At 40.6% G+C, this 20,944-nt stretch overlaps 1 protein-coding gene across 3 annotated transcripts in view; it reads left to right on the top strand.

The window, feature by feature from the left end:
- ADGRG7 (adhesion G protein-coupled receptor G7) overlaps positions 1-20,944 on the top strand; it is a 1,328,771-nt gene that overhangs the window by 248,377 nt on the left and 1,059,450 nt on the right. For all 3 annotated transcript variants that reach the window (XM_086934503.1, XM_086934505.1, XM_086934506.1), the window contains exon 3: positions 10,741-10,851. In XM_086934503.1, coding sequence (XP_086790629.1) covers positions 10,741-10,851 — 111 coding nt within the window. The remainder of the gene's footprint in view (positions 1-10,740; positions 10,852-20,944) is intronic.

Genomic DNA, 20,944 nt, shown 5'->3' with positions numbered 1-20,944 from the left:
TCACTTTCTCGCTCATAGGTGGGACTGACGAATGCTAGCGGATGGACATCCTGAGAGTACTGTGATTAATTACATTATGATGTAAGATGGAACTCATGTAATTGCAACAAGCTTTGTGAGATGTCTGTACATGGCTACTAAAATTAATAAAAATGTGTTTAAAAAAAATGAAGGTCATGCAGACATCAGAGTCCCTACCACCAGGCTCTAGTGATTCAAGCGCTGTGTTTTTAACACCCCATCAGCCTCTTTTCTTGCACTCCCATCCCCCTCTCACCCCTTGCTGCCACTCACTATTAACCCCAACGCCTCCAACAAACAACTTGGCACTAGCGTGAGGAGCTAGTCTGTGAGTAATTCAGGTGAGTGAGCTGGGGGAGGTGCTGAAAAGTTTGCGTTCAGAGTCCATTCACAATTCTGATGCAGCCAGGGACCGACCTCTTAACACAAAAGGGGCTTCATTTTATTCACAAGTAGTGAGAGCGCCAACTTTATATCCGCCCAGGCCCAGAGCGCTATCCTGGCATGGCCGACTCTGCCTCCATGCTTGTGTAGCTAAGTCTTCTAGGCATCCAGTGCAGTGTATGTAGTATGGTGTGACAGTTTCGCTTTAAACATGATTCTCTTAGGGATTTGTCAGGGTCAGCCATCTCCTTAGCTCAATCATTGTCTGTTGACTGAAGCCCTTTGAGCCCAATGGGCGTTGCGCACCTGTCTCTGGTAATCCCGGGAAAGGTTACATGGACGATCAAACTCTGCCTGCGGCTCTATAACTGATTTCCAGCGCCGCCTGTTATCACTCGGTCCAGTGTGTGGACCCTGAGCTTCAAAACCGACTCCGAAGGGCTCCTCGTTTCTCAGCCTGATTCTTCCATTGTTCCATAAAGGTGTGCCCTTGTGAAGTGCGAGGTTTTCATGCAATAATGTATGACCCTTAAGCTCGAAAGCCATTACCATCAGGACTGGATTATTGGCAGTGATCCCCTTCCAGTCCCCTGTGTATAGCCAGTTTATGCAATTTTTCAGAATCGCTTTCTTTAAAAGAACCCAATGTGGGGTGTCTAGATGTCTGTGGATTCAATCATGTACCTGATTTGCACTAGCTGGAAACCCATCCAGTGCGATTTCAAGTGTGGGAGCAGTAACCCACCACACAGGGCCGTCCTTTAACATTGGAGAGCTGGGCTCAGGCCCAGAACGCCAACATTCGGAGCTGTGTGCATTAAGGTTATGCCAACAACACCCTTCAAGGCTGTAACAGCAATATAGGCCCCGGGCAAAGAAGTGCAGTGGGCCCTGCCTACACAACCCTCAAAGGAATACAAATGTAAATTCTCTGTGCATAGATTAACTTGGGGTCCCCGATGCACGTGGGACCCCTGGGCAACTGCCCTTATGCCCATGTGTTAAAATGGCACTGGTGCCCTTCTCGCCTTGCTCCACTTGTTCGTTTCTCTCTGATTTGCCAGTTTAAAGTAGTTTTAGTCCTTTATTATCATATGGTTGGCAATTCTTTATCCACTGCTGTAGCCCCTTCCTTGCCCTTACTTGACCTCCTTTCACCCTCTGACCCTTTATGACACACATCACCAAAACGTCATCTGCATGAGGCAGCTGAACCATCAGTGATGTAGGTGAGCTGGGGGAATCCCTGGGTGTTTGTGTCTAGGGGGAGTCCCTGCTCGTTCAGGTCCAGACCTGTGAACACAAAAGGGCCTTCATGTTGCCTCATTTCATTCACTATCATCAGCAAGGGCACCACATTTCTGTTCGCCCACGCACAGGGACTATCTTAGCAAACCCTGTGGCCGCATGGACTTTACTCAATTTTAGTTGTGGTTTCCGCGCCTTCCATGTGAATGTTTTTATCAACTTGGTTAATTCACTAATCATTCTGAAGGGGACTCACAGTGGCAGAAGAGTTAATACATTAGTAAAGCGTGGCGGTATATTCATTATACAAATTTGTGTTCTACAGAGGGCGAAAGCGGAGCACAGACCAATTCTGGAGACCAGCTAGGGTCGTAATGGAGGCCCACCGCATTGGTGGGGGCATGGTTCCTTGCTTTGGAGGGGACCCCCTCACCTCCCAAAGCCATGCATTGCACGCCTTGCAGAATGTGTGTAATACAATAGGCTAAACATATTTAAACGCTCTGGAAGGACACTCTGCTTTCCCAAGCTGGCCACATTCAGCATAGGCAGGCCCAAACCCTTCAGTGGGACCCCGTTGAGCCCAAGACCAATTAATTTCTGTGAGATCTGGGAGATGACGGCCCCTCATCACATTTTGTGTTACCTCACTGAGACCAGCTTTGATTCTCACTATCAGTGGGTCTAAGTTATCCTTCTCAATATTATCTAATCTAGTGTTCATTTTGTTTCTAAATACATCAGATTAGTTGTGTTCACTGAGAAGAGGGGTTCTCTATTGCTGCTATTGCCATATGTCAAGCGAGTGGTCGAGCCTCGCTTTCCCCCCCAATGTATTTAATACCCTGAAATCCTAGAAATTCTCTATAGTAATTGAATGATACTAGATATTGTTCGGTATGGGGTAGCCAAGGTAACCAGAATGTAATTCACATATTAAGCAGGCCTTATGTTCCCCGATGACATCATGATCCCAGTTGTATCCTTACTTTACCTAATGGCTATTGTCAATGGCTGTACCGCTAGAATGAACACCAGTGGGTGGGTACAATAGGCATTTTTACCTCATACCATGTTAAATCACGAGGCTCACGGGGACATGACCAATGCACCCCACCACTGCTAATGGGTGCAAATAGAGCCATGTGACAGTGGTAAGGAATCTCTCTACATTTCCAAGGCAGGTAAGCAAAAAATAAATGCTAGCATTCCACCGAGTCAAAAGCTTTCTCAGCGTCCACTAAATATAGCACTCTCTTATCATCTTTGACACTCTTACCTGCCACATAACATGTGCAAGTGACATCAAACGGAACGCCGAGGAGCCATGCATTCCAAATCCCACATGACCATGAGATGGTAAGGCTGCAAGGCCTTTTTTAAGCATCCTCGCTAGGATTTTTGCCAATATCTTCGAGTCCAAATTAATTAAAGAAATCGGCCTGTTTAAGTAAAAGTGTAATTTTTGCTGCGTTTGTCTGCCCTTAAAGGTTGGGCTCCTGCTTGTATTTCAGCAAGCTATTTGCATAATAGCGGGATCAATGTATTTTATTATGCTTACAGTATTTTGATGGATAATAATCAAGTCCGGTGGCTTTATTGTACGGCAGGTCATCTATGACACGTTCTACCTCATCCTCAGTTATTGCCTGGCCTAAAAGATTTGCTCGTTCTTGCGTGATTCTAGGTTGCGGGAGTGTTGTGAAAAATTGTTCCGCCTCATTGAGTGTGTCTTGGCATTCCATGTAAACCTTTGTAATAGGACTGGAATTAAGGGCGAATGTCTAAGGGATTGGCAGTCTCGGGCATGAAGCGCAGGAATTGTGTATTGTGACTCTTGCTGTCTGAGTTGCAGGGCTAGTATGAGCCCCACGGATCACTGACACAATATCGACGGAAAAAATATCGACCTACACAAAAATCGACATTGGAATATCGGAAGCAAGAAAATCGACAGCCTATCTACAACATGGTAAGTACAAAATTATCGAAAAAAATATCGAAGTTAAAAATATCGTAATTAAAAATATCGTTTTTTTTAAAATAAAAAAAAATTAAAATAATGTAAATAATACTTATAAACCAAATAAACATAGTTAAAAATATTTAATAATGTTTAAAATCAATAAATAATACATATACAATAATATAACATTATTAAACATATCCATTAAAAATATAATATATACTTACCTAATAATAGGTTTTAATAATTATTTTAATAACTTATAAATTATTAATAAGTATTATAAATTACAAATACATCTACACACACCAAAAACTAGCATAAATAAAAAGTAAATATTTATATTTAATACATTTAATAAATTAAAAAAATATATATACTTTCAATATTTTTGAAATTAATAATATACTACATTATCAAAAATAATAATACAAATATTAAATAGCTAAATAAATAAAACTACTATTTAAAGTCCTAAAAAAAACTACAGTAATGATAACATTAGATAGGGTAACACTTAAAAGCATTGGATAACGTAGGGATACAAAATTACTATTCCAACTCCAGAGGGCGCTACAGTAGGGAAAGAGTTGGATAGCGTAGGGGTAAAAATTATTATTCCAACTCCAGAGGGCGCTACAGTACGGAAAGCGTTGGATAGCGTAGGGGTAAAAATTACTATTCCAACTCCAGAGGGCGCTACAGTAGGGAAAGCATTGGATAGCGTAGGGGTAAAAATGATTATTCCAACTCCAGAGGGGGCAAGATTAGGGAAAGCGTTGGATAGCATAGGGGTAAAAATTACTATTCCAACTCCAGAGGGCGCTACAGTAGGTAAAGTGTAGGATAGCTTAGGGGTAAAAGCTAATATTCCAACTCCAGTGGGCGCTACAGTAGGGAAAGCGTTGGATAGCGTAGGGGTAAAAATTACTATTCCAACTCCAGAGGGTGCTACAGTAGGGAAAGCCTTGGATAGCGTAGGGGTCAGAATTACTATTACTATTTACTATTCCAACTCCAGAGAGTGAAACAATAGGGAAAACATTGGATAGCGTAGAATTTAAATATAACATACTTATAAAAATAATTTGTATTTAAAAAAATAAATAATTACATTTTTTAATAACTCTACATCATTTACAAATACCCATTAATAATTATTGAAAACATAATTACAATTGAATAATTAATTAACAATACATTAACAATAAACAAACAATAAATACCAATAAATATGAATCAATAAATATTAGTCACCAAATAATAAATATTGAACAATAAAATATTTTTCTTTACAAAAAAATATTTATTTATTTAAAATTAATTTACAATTAAAAAATATTAAACAATACAATTATTTTTCATACCAAATAATACTTTTTATGAAACCTTGATTACCAATTTATTAAAAATAATTTACAATTAATAAAAAAAGTATTACCAATTAAAAACATTATTTACCCATTAACAAAATGAATTACCAAATAAAAAATGAATTACCAATTAAAATAATTATTTGCCAATTAAAAACATTAATTACCAATTTAAAAATTGTATTACCAATTAAAGCAATTATTTACCAATTAAAAACATTAATTACCAATTAGAAAAATTAATTACCAATTAAAACAGTTATTTACCATTTAAAAACATTAATCACAATTAAAAAAATTATCAAATAAAATAATTATTACCAATTAATAATTAATTAAAAATAAAATATTTACCCATTCCAATAAATAAAAATAAATCTTTAATTAATTATTATTAAATTACTTCCCACCCAATTCCCCTATAAACCTACAACCCGCTACAGAAATAAATACAAACATTAATTAAAATTAATTTATAATTCCTAAAAATTATTAATACATTTAGTATATTTAAATTACTTCCCACCCTATTCCCCTATAAACCCACAACCCACCCCGGTACTAAAACATAAAATTTACTTAAAAATAACATTATTAATATATAAAAATAATACACATATAATTTAAAATAAGTAAAATACTTAACAAAAAAAAATTACACATACATAATAAAATACATAACAATAATACAAATATCGATATTAGTAACTTCAATATTACTTACATCGATATAAAAACAATCTATAGTACTTACCTTAGGGTCGATATTCTGTCCAACGATATTCTTGACCCCGATATTATGTACCTTCGATATTTCTAACCTGATATATTTGTAGGTCGATATTTCAAACTCGATATTTTGACTGTGCACCAAATAATAAATACGAGAGTGCGTACCACACGTACATGAGATAAAAGTGTAGCCCTGCTCCTTGGGGTGTAATAAGCTCTATGGGCCATGTAAGGAATATCTGACCGGGGGTCTATTAGCAATCCCTGCTGTGTCTGGTTGCATCTGATGGGAGGGTGTGATTTTTTAAGGTACAGATCTGAGACCATATTCCAATCCTCACCAAGGATGGCATCTGTGTGTCGGTTTTCAAGTTAGATTCTGGTGATATCTTTGATATCACCAGATATATCTATACACACCCTATAAGTAACATCTGGGCTTGTATAGTTATCTTGGCCATGATCTTATACGTTAGTCTTATCAGAATGACCATGCCCACCTTTACACTGCAGCTTCATGGGTAAATGACTAGTGGTCATGCTACTGGCATTGAGTTTGTTAGCATGGTATTCTATATTCACCCATCTCTAGATTTTAACTTACCTCTGATAAATGGATCTCCTGTATGAGTGCTCGGTCTGGGTGTAAAGTGCATCTCTCTTTGCAAAATGAGTGAATGCATTCACATTGAGGGAGAATATCTTTAGATTAAACAACCTCAAGTCTTCGGGCTGTTATACCTTGACGCCCAAGGATGGTATGGGGTCATCTGCAGTTACACCCGCCAATGGGCAGTAGCTCGAGTGCCCATGATGTCTCGGAAAACAGCCCATTTTGTCTAGTCTAGTGCTTTTTACTACACGAATGGTGGATGCTAATGGGAGATGGAGTTTATCGGTGTTCTATGGGTGTAATGTCTTAGGTCTATGAAACTGTCAATGAATATCAGTTGGATGATTGGGGGTAACTTATTCTTTACTTGAGTGAGTACTTGTCACCCAGGGATCCGTCCTGGCTCCCTCTGTGCTAGTAGCTCTTGCTTCCCAGTGATAGTTCAATGCACAGAAGAATGGATCAAAGATGTAGCTCTTTGTTGTTTACGGCATATGAATAGAGGGGCATGTTTATGAGAGCCATGTGTCACTTTTGCACCACGTAAAGTGGTACATGTGTGATGCAGGGCTCTCCTATAGATTTATGATGTCAGCAAAGCCACCCTGCACCACTTTGAGTGGCCTCATAAATCAAGAGTAAAGCGACACAGCGCAAATCGCTGCATTGCCTTATTCTCCGCCCCGTGTGTTTACCCACACAACACCCATACATTTTGACACTGCCCCAGATTTACAAAAACATGTATACCTTGGGAAGTGCCAAGTCTGCACTCCTCCCAAGGAGAGATGCAACGAGGAGAAATAACATTATTTCTCCTAGTTTTTTCCTCTTTCTATGTGTGATGCATTGTGCCCACATACAAAGAGGAAAACGCCTCTTAGGATTGTTTTTGCGCTGGAAGGTGCCTCTTCCTGCACAAATACAATCCTGTCTGCAACTGAGGCGCGAGGGTGCCTACATTGACGCTAGGCTGCTGAAACTGCGCAAGTGCAGGCAGAAAGGACAGGAATGCACCGTTTGCTTGAATATGGTGCGTTCCTTGCCTTTCCCTTTGGCGAAGGACAGTCCATTAAGGTGCCTTGCTGCACTGCCTTACACCAAAATGTCATAGATGAGGCCCTGAGTATTTAAACCCATCTACGTCATTTCCAACTGAGGCTTTTGTGGTTGTCCCTCCTCGGGGAAACAACCTTCACAACGCAACTTTTACAACGCACTACCATTACAGCGAAACTTTTACAACGCAACATCCATTACAACGCATGCATTTACAACGCAACCATTACAACGCATGACACTACAACGCACACCACTACAACGCATTCCATTACAACGCAGTCATTACAACGCATACCATTACAATGCCCAACCCTTACACTATCCAACACTTACCCCACTGTTGCACCCCCTGGAGTTAGAATAGTAATTTTTACCCCTACACTATCCAATACTTACCCTACTGTTGCACCCCCTGGAGTTAGAATATTAATTTTAACCCCTACACTATCCAACACTTACCTTATATGCAATGTAATGTTATGCGTTGTAATGGTATGCGTTGTAAATGTAGTATGCGTTGTAGTGGAATGCGTTGTAAAGGTAGTTTCAAAGAAATCATTGTAATGGCATGCATTGTAAAGGTATGCGTTGTAATGGATGTTGTGGTGTAAAAATTGCGTTGTAAAGGTAGGCGTTGTAAAAGTATGCATTGTAATCAGCTTCACTAATGGGTCTAGTAAACCATATCGGATCCCCAATTTCCTATGGCATCGTCATAATGACAAGAACCATTCCCTCTGCTAAATCGTTACCTGTGAATAATACAGTGTGATGAGAATTCGTAGGTTACCATGCTTTTCTGCCTGGATAATTTATTGGGCCTGTTTGTGGCAGCGGAAATATGCTAATATTTGTTGTGGTCCAGCTCTAGTCATAGGCCGACGTGTTCACCGTCTGTGCATCCCTTATAACTCTAGGGGTGATCAAACTGCTGTAGCTTGGTGACACATACATGTGCATGTGGCAGGACACATGAACAGAGCCCTGGGTGGTAAGAACATGTGGTGTTTGTTGTGTAAGCAAGGGCCGTTTCAGTGTGACAGCATGTGGTGTGAGAAAGAGCAGAGGAGGGCAGAGGGTGGATGGGGTGCTAACAAGTACGCTGAGGTACATTAAAGGCTGATTATATATTCTTTAATGGGACCTCTTGAGACCAATTGAGATAGATGAGTTTCTGTTTGCATGACATTAAGGGCCAGATGTACAACGGATATTTGCACGCGCAAACGGGTCTTAGACCCGTTTGCGCATGTAAAAATCATTTTCGCCATGTACAAACCTTATTTTGCGACTCGCAAAAATGTGGGACTCACAAAATAGTGATTTGCGACTCGCTATTAAGAAGGGGCGTTACCTTCCTAATGCCATGTATGACTGTTTTGCAACCGCAATTACAGTTGCAAAACAGTTGCAGTTTACCACGCTTCATAGAAGTGTAGTAAACTACTCGCAAATGGTAAGGGGTACCCAGGGGACCTTTTCCTCTTTGTGACTGGCTCAAATAATATTTTTTAAGGGCAGGCAGTGCTCACAGGGACCACTACCTGCCCTTAAAAAATTGAAACAAAAACTTTCATTTTTCTTTTTTTAAATGTATCCTGTTTTCCTTTAAGTAAAAGGGGCTGCATTAAAAAAAACATGCTTTATTGAGAAGCAGTCCCAGGAGTGGAGGTTTGCTGAGCCCAGCAGGCCACCATACCTGGGAGAGCCAGCCATTCCGAATGTGGTTGCAAATTGTGAGTGCCTCAGTAATATTCAAGAGGCATGCAATTTGCGACCCCATTTGGAATCGCAAACAGTGTCCGAGACACTGTTGTACATTGTGATTTGCGAGTCGCAATTTGTTGCAATTTGCGAGTCGCGTATCACAATGGTCGTACATCTGGCCTTAATTCAGGCAGCTCCCTGCTGCACCCATTGGAATATTTGGCACCTCGGGCCTGGGCCCAGCTCACCCATGCCACGCCTTGTGTAAATGTCATCATGCTGAGGCCGCAGTAGCATCATAATGCATACGTGCAGGATAATGCAATGACACATATACATTATTGTGCTGTGGATGTTTATATTTGCTTTGGCTATTCAGCATTATTTAGCATCAGCAATACACATTTTGTTCTGATTCAATTTTGTCATTTTCTTTTCTCCTTTTATATTACAATTTTTTTCTGTGGGCTGAGAGTACTTTATCGGTACTCTTTAGAATGTGATTAAGTATTATAACACACTCGACCTAATGGTAGCTATCTTTTCAAATGTTTTTGAACTTCTCTTATTTGTGAGGGCCCTATTAGGGAAGCGTCTCCCCTCGACTGGCAACCATTCACGTACTTATTGGGTTAGTACATGGTATGATGTGCTTTTAAACTCTTACATGGTTTCATGCATTCTTGCCCACTCTATACTACATGGATGTATTGCTTAGCGTGCTGGCCCATCCTTCCATGCTCCTTGATATGCTGTTTTTTTCAAAATGCACCTTTACTTCTAGTGGGCTGGAGCATATGCATAATTGAGTGTGGTTTGCACTGTCACTTAATGATACAATTAAGCAACTTAGTGTAAATAATGTAATAAGGCCTTTTTTGTCCAAGAATGTTTATAGTGGCTATTGACTTTGGCATTTATCCTGATGAAGATGCCACTCATTTCGCTTTGGAGTTGAAACACTGAAGGGAGATTGAAAATATATATTTCTAACTGTATGATATCTAGGAGGTGGTATACATAGATAGTCAGCTTTGAGGTATCCTGTGGTTCTACCCATGATGATCAGGGGGAATTGCCTCTGACGATTCCTTTCTTTTATTTATGAGCCTTCTCTACTTCCTCTGATCCAGTTGGGCTGCGGGCACAGGGTATTCTTCTCCATCTTCTCATAGTGAAGTACGTGACTTTGATTCCCTGGTGTCCATATGGCTTTCAAGATCAGGAGTTTGGGTAGGGGGCATGATGCAGACAATACATCCATCAAACGCTCCAAGCAGGACACATCCAGCCATTTTGAAGCATTAGTAGGAGTCTCTAGTTAGATGCGACCTACATGCTCCCTGACACTGCAAACCAGATATGTTACAGCATCTATAGAAGATGGGAAGATGTGGGCAGTAAACTTTAATTGACAAATCATCAAATCTCGAAACTCATCAGGCATTGTGGCCTGGGATGCGGAGTGAGGCTGGGTCACAGCCTGCGCCACAAGACCGTGTCAACCTCTATTCTATGTAAAACAAATTGGAGGTCTCATTTATCAAAGCTGTTTTCTCCCATTTTCTGTTGGGGTTTTTACCAGTTGCTCGACACCCAGAAACTCGTTTTTAATCTTCACTTCTTTTCCACAGGTAACGTCTGCAATCCAAAATCATTTCCTGATGAAAATATATCTTTTCCATCAATTATAGCGGGCGTAAATGGCAACTCTTTCAACGTATGCCCATCCGACACATACCATGGTGAGTGATATCTTTTTCTCCATTCAAAAGTGTGATAGCTTCACGTAGATTTAGAATACCATTTTTTCAAAAATTCTGGTTATTGAAAAATAGCACTAAGAAAATTGCGGTGACATTAAAAAGCTAAGATCGTAATGTTAAAATAGAACATACTACGAAGAATAGCCAACAGTTTGGGAATACTTTGAATCTCAATAGTTCGAACAACAATACACAGATCAGGTGCAAAATCCAGACATTCGTTGTTACAAAGCATCAGGATTAGTAACCACAATAGGTGTACATATCCCTCCCCGATAAGCATTTCACGTCCCCCATACTTTAGTCACTTTATTCAGACAATCCCTTCCTTCGTAGACCACCCTGTTGACCTACATGCACCAATCCATGTTTCTCTTTCAGTCCCTCAAGGTCGAGCTTAGTTTGGACCTCCACATATGCGCTATGGCCACCATCAATCCCAACATGAGCCAAAGTCGGTCCATACGGGTTAAGCCTGTTTCACCCCATACATTTGTTCTTTTTGCATACATTTAAAAGGAGCCATTTGGCTGACAATCCCAAGTGACTTACACAAATGCTATAAAGGCAGGGAAGCACCCCCTTCCAGTGTTGGTGGAGCGCTGGGCACCTCTATATCATATGGAAAAAAGTGCCCTCCCATTCACATCTCCAAGGATACATCGCATTTTCTGCCTCACCCATTTTGACCTGTGTTGTACAAGCATAATGACTTTGGTGGAGGATTTTTAGTTGTATAAATTGAAATTGTGAACGTATGGTCACCTTCCTGGGGGATGCTAGCGCCTCAGGTCATTCGTCATCCTTCAAACTCTCCAGGTCTCGATTCCATCTCTCTCTCAAATGGGTCAAAGAATCAGGGGTGTTATTTAGCAATTAACTATAGGTAAGTGAGATTGTCTTCTTCGGCATATAATCATCCAGCAGTCTATCCTCAAGTAGGGAGGATACAGGGAGTCCTTACACCTTGGGACCACCCTTTTTAGAGCATGAGAGATTTGTTAATAGCGGTAAGCCTCCATTGGTGCCAATAGGTAATTTGTCTGCAGGTCTATAAATGAAAGTATATTCCCCTACTTCCACAGATCACCTACCCTGGATAGGACAAGTAAGACTTATTTTTAAATACCTCTCTGCATAGCCAGGCTGCCCAATATCGCCATATCCCAAAAGGGAGTGCCAGTGTAATCTTGTCCTTTCAACTCATAGAGTGTAAAGCGGTGTGCCAAAGGGCTTGTGTATTTGCGGTAGTACTGGGGAAGGGCGCCTTATGTGCTCCTATATAAATGGCTCTCAGATAAACCCCAGGTCACATGGCGGGTCTGGTGGCTTTGTGGGCTAATTCATCCACTGTAGGGGACAGTGTCACAGTCATAGGCTCAAATCCTGGCAGATCCACTCAGCCTTTTATCCATCTGTGGTTGACCAAATGAGTACCATTGAGTTGGGTAACTTAAACATCTGCTAATCAGCGCCAAGATAACCGTATTGGTGTAGGTGTGCTTTACAAATATACATCTTATGTTATCCCTATCCATCTTTTATGCTGGTTCCTCTTCTTGGAGGTGGACCCAATGATTGATAGCAATAAGTTGTGTCGCCCAATAATGCTTTCTTATGTCAGGGAGCGTCATGTAAGTTTCTGAAGGGCTATTTGAGGGTGGGGGGCATCCCAAAGAAGGGTACAGGTTTCACTATCAATTTCCTGGCAGTAGGATAATGGGACAGGATAGGCGTGTTGTGAAGAGCATACAAAAAAAAGGGAAGGGCCATCATTTTGAAGAGGACAGACCTGCCTAGGAGAGACAAAGGCAGGGCGTCCAGTTTTGGACACCCGCCCAGAGTCTAATGAGTGGTGGTTCCAAGTTGCATGTATAGAAGACCCATGGGTCCCGGGTGATCAAGATTCCCAAATATCGAATATCCTTCATAACCACCTGAGCATCACAGTAAACAGCAAGTTTTGTGCTGCCCCATTAAGTATATAGATCCGAGATTTGTTCCAATTAATAGTGTTTTCAGACTATTTATGGTACCATGTATATATATGCATAATTCTGTTAAAAGTGATGCTTGGCCAGCAATATAAAGCAAAATATCATCTGCATAGAGAGAGATTCTATCTCTCACCCTGTGATCCATTACAACCCTCTAATCAGAGGGATGCCGCTTGAGACACACCATGTGGATTCTGCCGGCTTGACAGGATCCGATCCTAGGAGCATTCTGAGACTGGGTTACTGACTGTGGAGCCCCATAGTAAATAAGGTTTATTGAAGTGCTACATATAGGGTGCACTTATATATCTGATAGTTACCATGTCAACACCGGATCAAGGAGCCTCTATTCTGATAATTATTTAAAAATACTTGTGCGCCATCCTAGGAGACTGTGCTCCAGCATCCTCATTTAATCTTTAAGGACTGGAAGTAATATATGAGTAGGAAAGTCTATAAAATAAACATAAGTCTTCATATCATACCCACCTATAGAAATGATTCAGAATTTTGTTATGTGGTCCTGACGAAGGTGACAGGAGAACTAGATGGCCACATCGAAACCTGCGTTGACCTCTGTTGAATAACAGATCCCAGCCCACAACACCACAGTGGATAACAACCATTGCTGTATTACTGCTGAGGCTCGTTTTGATAGACTACTGGGACTTTTGTCTGAATGTTGAGTGTGCTAGTGTTACAGTTCGAATGATAGTAAGAATGATAGTGTTGGGTATGAAAGTAGGTGGTTCACCTTGGGTGACACCCTTGTGTTTTTAATCAAAGCAAAGCAATCCATGTTTACAAATGTGTCACAATACATAGAAAAGATTTCTGAAATATGTTTGTTGACTTTTTTCCTGATAATTAAATGATTTTCGCAATGATTTATATTGGTAAAATAGATTTTTTTTACAAAATACATGTGAAAGAAGACATAATAAAATTGATCTTAAGACAATTTTTGTATATGTGAATAGCTTACCAGAAGTGGGCCAGTATCAACTGCATGCATCAGCAAAACTGAAGCAATACAGGCCTGAGAGTTCTTATCATTTTCTAATTAATAGTATATCCAGGCTATTTACTGTACCATGTAAATATATGCACAATTCTGTTAAAAGTGATGCTGGTCCAGCAATATAAAGCAAAATATCAACTGCATAGAGGGAGATTCTATCTTCTCACCCTGTGGTCCATTGCAACCCTCTAATCATAGGGTCGCTTTTTATCCAGGCAGCAAGCAGCTCCAGAACAAGAGTGAAAATGAGGGGGCAGATAGGACAATCTTATTTTGTGCCACTCTGAAGCGGAAACAACGTGGATGTTCCCAAGCCGGTCCAAGTATTGAAGTCAGATCCAAGAAAGGAAATGGGGCCAAACCCCAGTCTCTCCAATACTGCATAATTAAAGGGCCATTCCACTGTGTCAGAGGCCATATGTGCATTCAGAGACAGTATAAGGGCATCTTTCCGGAGCCGCCCCGCTCAGCCTAAAACTCTGTGATGACGCAAGTTCAGCGCAGTGCTTCAACCTGGCTAAAGCCGAACTGATCCAGATGGATTAGTGGCCAAATAACCTGAACCAATCGTGTGGCTAGGAGCTTAGCTAATATTTTGACCTCTGCATTCAATAAAGATATGGGTCTATAGAAGGCACAGTACTCCAGTGGTTTACCTTCCTTATGAATTACAACTGTATTAGCTTTTCTCTGGGTAACACTCCAACCTTTTGGCTTTCTAAAACCATGCGTAAAAGGTAGAGGGTGATTTTGGGTGCTACAAGTTTATAGAGCTCTGTAGGCAGGCCATTAGGTTCAACAGCCTTACCGGATTGGGCTGATAGCCTTCATCACTTCGCCCTCAGTCAGCTCCTGTGCCATGAGTTCCCTATCTGTCTGTTTGAGACCAGGCATCTGGATGTCGATAGGAATTCACAAGATTCTTCAAATGTGGCCATATTTGCTGGGGAGTAGTTGCTTGTATAATAGGCTGCAAAAACCGAAGCCAGATCCTGTTGGTCTCTTACGGAGTTGCCCGCATCGATTAATGTTTTAAAGAGCTCATCGGGACCTTGTCTCTCTCCTATCTAACCAGGTTAGAAGCTTCTCAGCTCCATCACTCACCTCATAGAGGCAGTGTTGAGATGCACGATGGTAGGTCTTGGCTGCCTCTATCCCCACATCCCTGTATTCCTTCTGTTGTAAGGATAATCCATGTTGGAGGTCAACCTGGTCGCCCGTGTAGAGCCGAGATTCCAACTCTTGTATCTCCCTTTCAATCTTCTCTAGGCTTGCTCTCTTCTCTATTTTATGGCCTGCTATCAAAGCTACACCCTGACCCCTTATGTTTTGAAAACCCCCCACAAGGTCTGTGCTGCGGTCATCATACCCTCTTTTTCATCATAGTAGTGCTCTCGAGGATCTGAGGTATTTTGAGGTGCCATGGGTTAATGACCATTCTGCATTGGCGTCCACAGCTTGTTAGTCCGTAGGAGACGCATATTGGAGAGTGATCAGAGATACCTCTGGGAAGGTGCTGAATCTCTCGAAAGTGGGGAAGGTGGAGAGCTAGGGTTAGAATGTAATCAATATGCGAAAGACTACATTGGACTTCTGAGTGGAATGTATATTGTTGTGAATTGGGGTGAAAAGCTCACCACGTGTCGACCAGTCCATTCAATGACATAAAGTCTGTCAGTGGTCTACTGATCTTGCCAGACTGATGAGGAAGCTACCCATCAGTTTCCTCACAGTGAACAGCATTAAAATCACCACCCAGTGAGATCCCGTCCTCAGAAAGCATGAGTAGAAGTGCATTAATGCAAACATAAAGAGATGATGGACGGAGCGCTGAATTTTTTCAGCCCCTCATCCCCAGTCACAGATCTGGGTTTAATCCATCATCGTTCTTTAACTCACTTCGCCACCCCAGTTCAGACCCAGCTATATGCAAAACAGTCTTGACCGGAAATATGCATCCTGGGACCGGTATCGGGCTAACACTCCTATCATCCAGGCTAGCTTCAATCCAGTGGCAAAGCGAGCAAGGGTGCCAGTGTCTGAAAAGTTCCAGCGCTTCGTCCATCATCTCCTTGTGTTTGCTTTGTCCGCCCTAATGTGGCTGAGCATGCCCATACGTGGGTCCCTTGCTCACTTTGCCACTGGATTCAAGCTAGCCTGGCTGATGAGGGGTGTTAACCAGAAACCGGTCCCAGGATGCTTGTTTCCATCCAGGGAAGACCTGGCTTAGCAGTTTGGGCTAAAATGTTTCCATGAGTCACAGGGTCAAGACTGATTTGCATATGGCTTGGGCTGGACTGGGGTGGCAAAGTGATCTAAAGAACAATGATGTATTCAACCCAGATTTGTGACTGGAGGTGAGTGTCTGAAAAGTTTCAGCGCACCGTACATCAGCTCCTTGTGTTAGAAGTGCATTAATGTCAGCAAAGGCTGCTTTGTGGAGTCGGGGGGTATATGGAGTAATAACAATATTAGTTGTATTGCCTTCCCAGTGTCCATAAGCTCAGCATATCTCACATGAAAGTCAGGCCAGGTATGCTGTATGGTGAGTGGGATGTTTTACGCACCAGAATGCCAACCCCTCTTGACCCTGTTGCGTATCTTGCATGGGTGATCATTTTATAACCTCACCTATCCAGAGCGCAATATGTATTTCCTTGGATGTGCCTCTCTTGGAAGAGAACTATGGCAGGTGAGTGTCTCTCGAGGTCCTGGAGAACAATTGCCCTTTTGACTTTGTCTCCCAACCCATTTACATTCCAGGAGAGAATCTTGAAACTAGGTGCTACCACGATATCAGCAATGGATCATAGATACCCGGGGAGGAATGCATGATGGGACTGCAGTTTGGTCTGAAGTGACAATCGGGGCCACCAGTAAAAAAGTGCTGGATAGCGTCAGCTCTAGACCCCACCTGTGTCAAAGAAAGGATGTCATCATTACATTGATACAACAAAATGTAACTAAGCAGTGTAACCAAAACACCTAAACAAAACCTCCTCCCTGCATGGCAGACCCAGAACTGGCCCCTCCCCAACTGTGCAGAGCGCCTGTCGCCCCAAAACATTTGATTAACTTAGGGAGACTGTGGTTCCTGCCCACCAGTCACCAGAGCATCCCCCACTAACAACAAGAAGCAATGTTACCGTATTGCAGTCCATTTTCAGCATATTCTGCTCTCAAGTCATTCATTAGTAAGCTATATTCAATTTCAATTGAAATCATAAAAGCATTACAAAATAGAAATATATATATGTTAGAAATAAATACATACATCATCAAATATGATTACATAAAACATCATGACATACAATAAAAAGAGATTTAGACAGTAATAGTAAAAAAAACATACATACATACAGGGATCAATTAAAAACATGGCATCTAAAAACACCATCATTATTTACAAATGTGTGTGTAAGTTAAAACTTCCTTCTTGCAAAGATCTCTGACCATAAAAAAATGGACAGATAGCAGCATATATCCAGAAAAGGTAATGTTTGCAAAAGCAAAAATGCTGGGTGGCATTGTTTGAAATTAAAAACTTTTGAACTGGAATAATCTAGTGTTTCCTCTGTTCTACAGACAGTTTGCAAAAAGCGCTAACCTGCATAGTGCTCTGTTTCGACACTTGGTCACAGGGACAGTTATCCATTTTTTTAGACCAATCATCCATTACCGGAATGTTGGTTAAACGGTTAAAGATATCCATTCTGAAATGCATAAGTAGAGACCTATGCCTGGGGTTCAGAATAAACTTTAGGTAAGGTTGCATATTGTACATAATCAGCATAGACTGATTTTTTAAGACTGTGGGGTTTAAAATCTCAGTATTCACCCTGAGTTCTTCAAGGAGCCTCAGGCACTTAATTTTCAGATATTTCCTACTCATGTCTAACAAAGTATTGGGCTGTTCAAAATAAAATGGATGACCCAAGTCACAGCAGAATTATTTAATATAAACCAGCCATGGGAGACGCTTTGCAGAGCTAAGGTTGAGGCAATCTCTAATAACTGCCGGATTAAGGCCAGTAAATTATGAATTCCAAATCTTGTGCCATAACAAGATTGGCTGCATCTTAGTTGTATCAACAAGAAATGATAGACCCAGTTCTGCATGGCAAGCCTAAGAAGAAGCACTTTTTTTAGGTGCAACAAGAAGACGCATTTTCTACTATTTGAAGTGCCTTGCAATTAATATTTCCCCATACACCTCCCCGATAAGTAGCAATAGATAGGCATTTAGCCTTATAAATCTTTCGCATTGCAAGTAGTGAGTTCTTACCTAGCTTCCTTGCGAAGTTGGATAGGACCACAACTGATTTTTTTTATACAAAGAATTCCTGGTCTAGATATATGGAGTCCATGTGCTCTCCTTATCAAACAGTATACGCAGAAAAGAAAAGGTCATCGTAAAACAATCTTTGCATCAAATATTTTGATATTGCGCCATTTTACTATTCTACTTCCACAATTCTTAATATAAGTTTTAATTTGATTGATTAGAAGCCTAATTCTTGCATATAATCAGCAACATTTGAGAGGAGTGAGTTTTTGTAGGCCCTATGGAGCTCGTGCCATAAGAACAGCGTTGTCTGCATAGAGGAGTGTCGGTATGGGTCAATAACCAGTTTGTGGGAGATCCTTAGATTTACTAGCCAATTCCTTCCCAAGACTGTTTATATATAAAGAGAATAAAAAAGGGGCAGGTGCGTAGCCCTGCCGTACCCTTCCCTCTATGCAGAAGGACCTAGTGCACTTCCCACTGAAACCATAGTGAACTCTAGCATTGCTACCTGAATATAATTCCCTTAGGAAGCGGATTACAGATATCAATGTGTCAAGCCGAGATATCGGCTGGTGACATGCAGGAATATTACGGTCCCCTTTTTTTTATAGATTAGGACTATAATTGACTCTGCCTAAGTTGGTAGGAAACCTATACAGCAGTTGTCCAGTACCAAAGTTAATAAGGGACCCCATATTAGTTTGTTAGATTTGAACAAGTCTACTGGAATGCCATCGGGCCTGTTGCTTTGCCCCCTTTACTGGCATTAATAGCTCTAATGACTTCATCTAAGCTAAGAGAAAGGTCAATTCAGCCATAAGGTAAATGTTTAGGTGTAAGATGATCAATAGTATGTACTGGGATCACGGTCTCAGTAGGTGGAATTGAACATATTCCAGAAAAGTGTCCAATCCATTTTTGTTCTAAAATGTCTATCTCTACCCTAGGGTCCCCCTCATTTATTCGTATTGGCGAGCAGACTACTTGCCAAAAAGCAGTATTATCCTTCTTTAGACTTGCTTCAAGCAAAGATTCCGATTCTTTATTTCTTTTCTCTGTTTCACTGCTCTCTTATAATCAGCTCTACAAAACTGTATCTCCATTTTGCATCTAATGGACATATGTAGTGCATACTTTAATCTCTTGCGTGCTTTTGTATGCTGAGAGTCAAACCATCATTCCTTATTTGTGTCGAGCGCCCTCTTGAAGAAGAAAGTCCTTCCTTAACTCCCCTACAAATCTCCAAAAACGCTTCAGCACGGGTGTGTGGATCAACTCTATCATCTAGGCATGCCATAAAGACATCCTTATGTGCACATATTAACAGCTTCAAGAAAGCTTCTGTTTCAATCTGGGTCCATTGTAACGTATAACCTTTACGAGAGGCTAATTGAATATTGCCTGCTGTAACCTGAGATTTTTTCGGTATATGGGCATTAGATAAAATGTTAAGAGTAAGTTAGATACTCTGACGTTAGTGGACACTTAACGAGATTTCACGAGTAACAAACTTATGAGCTCTAGTTGCGAAACTGCTAAAAAGTAGCACAAAATCAATAACACTATGCTTGTCTCTACCATTAAAAGTTGGCTTGAATAAAGCATAGGGATCAGAAACCTCATTAGCAAACACAAAATCATATTTATAAAGTAAATCATTGATTAGTTCAGCATAACAGTTATGTACAAAATGTGTTTGTGCTGAGTTCTCCTTAAATGATTCACAATTCCTTTTAAGAAGTCAGATTGCATAAGTGTAGGTTGAAATCACCCCCCCCCCCACACAAAATACCCAGGTTATTTTGATTGCCTTTACACAATGACTCCAGATCATTGTCTAGATGTTGAAGCACACTAGTTATATCAGTTGACGTGGTGTTATTAGAACAATTATTCGCAGCTAGAATCATAGTATAAGAGATGTATTAAATAATAATAATTTGTTTTATTGTTTATTTAATAAAAACCTTAACAAATTTTCTTTACAGCGTTTAGCCAATATTAGCTTAAAACAACCAAGACAATGAAAAACAGTAAGAATAACATTTCAATAAAATTACTTTCAATCGTGATCTTTCTTAAAACCTTAAAAAAGCAATTCTTAAGTAGTGTTTACAAATGCAAATGAGAGACTTCCTTCTGACTTAGTCCGCAATGCTAAAGTAACTTAATAAAATTAATTTGTTATGGACTCGCTTGCTTTCAAATGTTTTTCATGAGCTTGCAAACACTTTATCATTTTGCAGTTCATTTGGGGGTCAGTTGGATCCAAGCACCCAATAATAGCAGTCCTGCATGTACGTATTCTCCTTTCCCGAAAGGCTTTCTTCAAAAAAGTTACTAGCTCACTGTGCAGCATCTTGCAATGGCATATTATATGGATTAAATCTTCCTTTACGTTTCCACAGAGACGGCATTCCTTTGACTCAATGTGCCTCCAAGATGGTTCGTCGGCTAAGGTTGGAAGTTTGCCAAAGCGCAAGTCCATAAGTCATTTTTTTATGTAAATAGGAAACGTTGTGTAGAAGTAGGCCGCTGGTTTAAAGAGTTTTATAATTGTTGATCACAGTCCATGAGTGGGAGCGATGAGAAAAGATACCTTTATCTGTTAGCAACGAGTGGAGTTTGGCAGCTCCATTTAGTTCCTCCTTGAATGGTATGAAAGGCACATTTTTTTTCCAGAGGTTAGAAGAACATGTTGACTCCAGTGCACTGGTCAGGAATTTATTGGCTTGTGATTTTTTTTGTGTTTCTAATTCCTGCCAT

Source organism: Lissotriton vulgaris, chromosome 8, assembly GCF_964263255.1.
Source record: "Lissotriton vulgaris chromosome 8, aLisVul1.2, whole genome shotgun sequence".
Taxonomy (NCBI): Eukaryota; Metazoa; Chordata; class Amphibia; order Caudata; family Salamandridae; genus Lissotriton; species Lissotriton vulgaris.
This window is presented reverse-complemented; position numbering and strand designations above follow the sequence as displayed.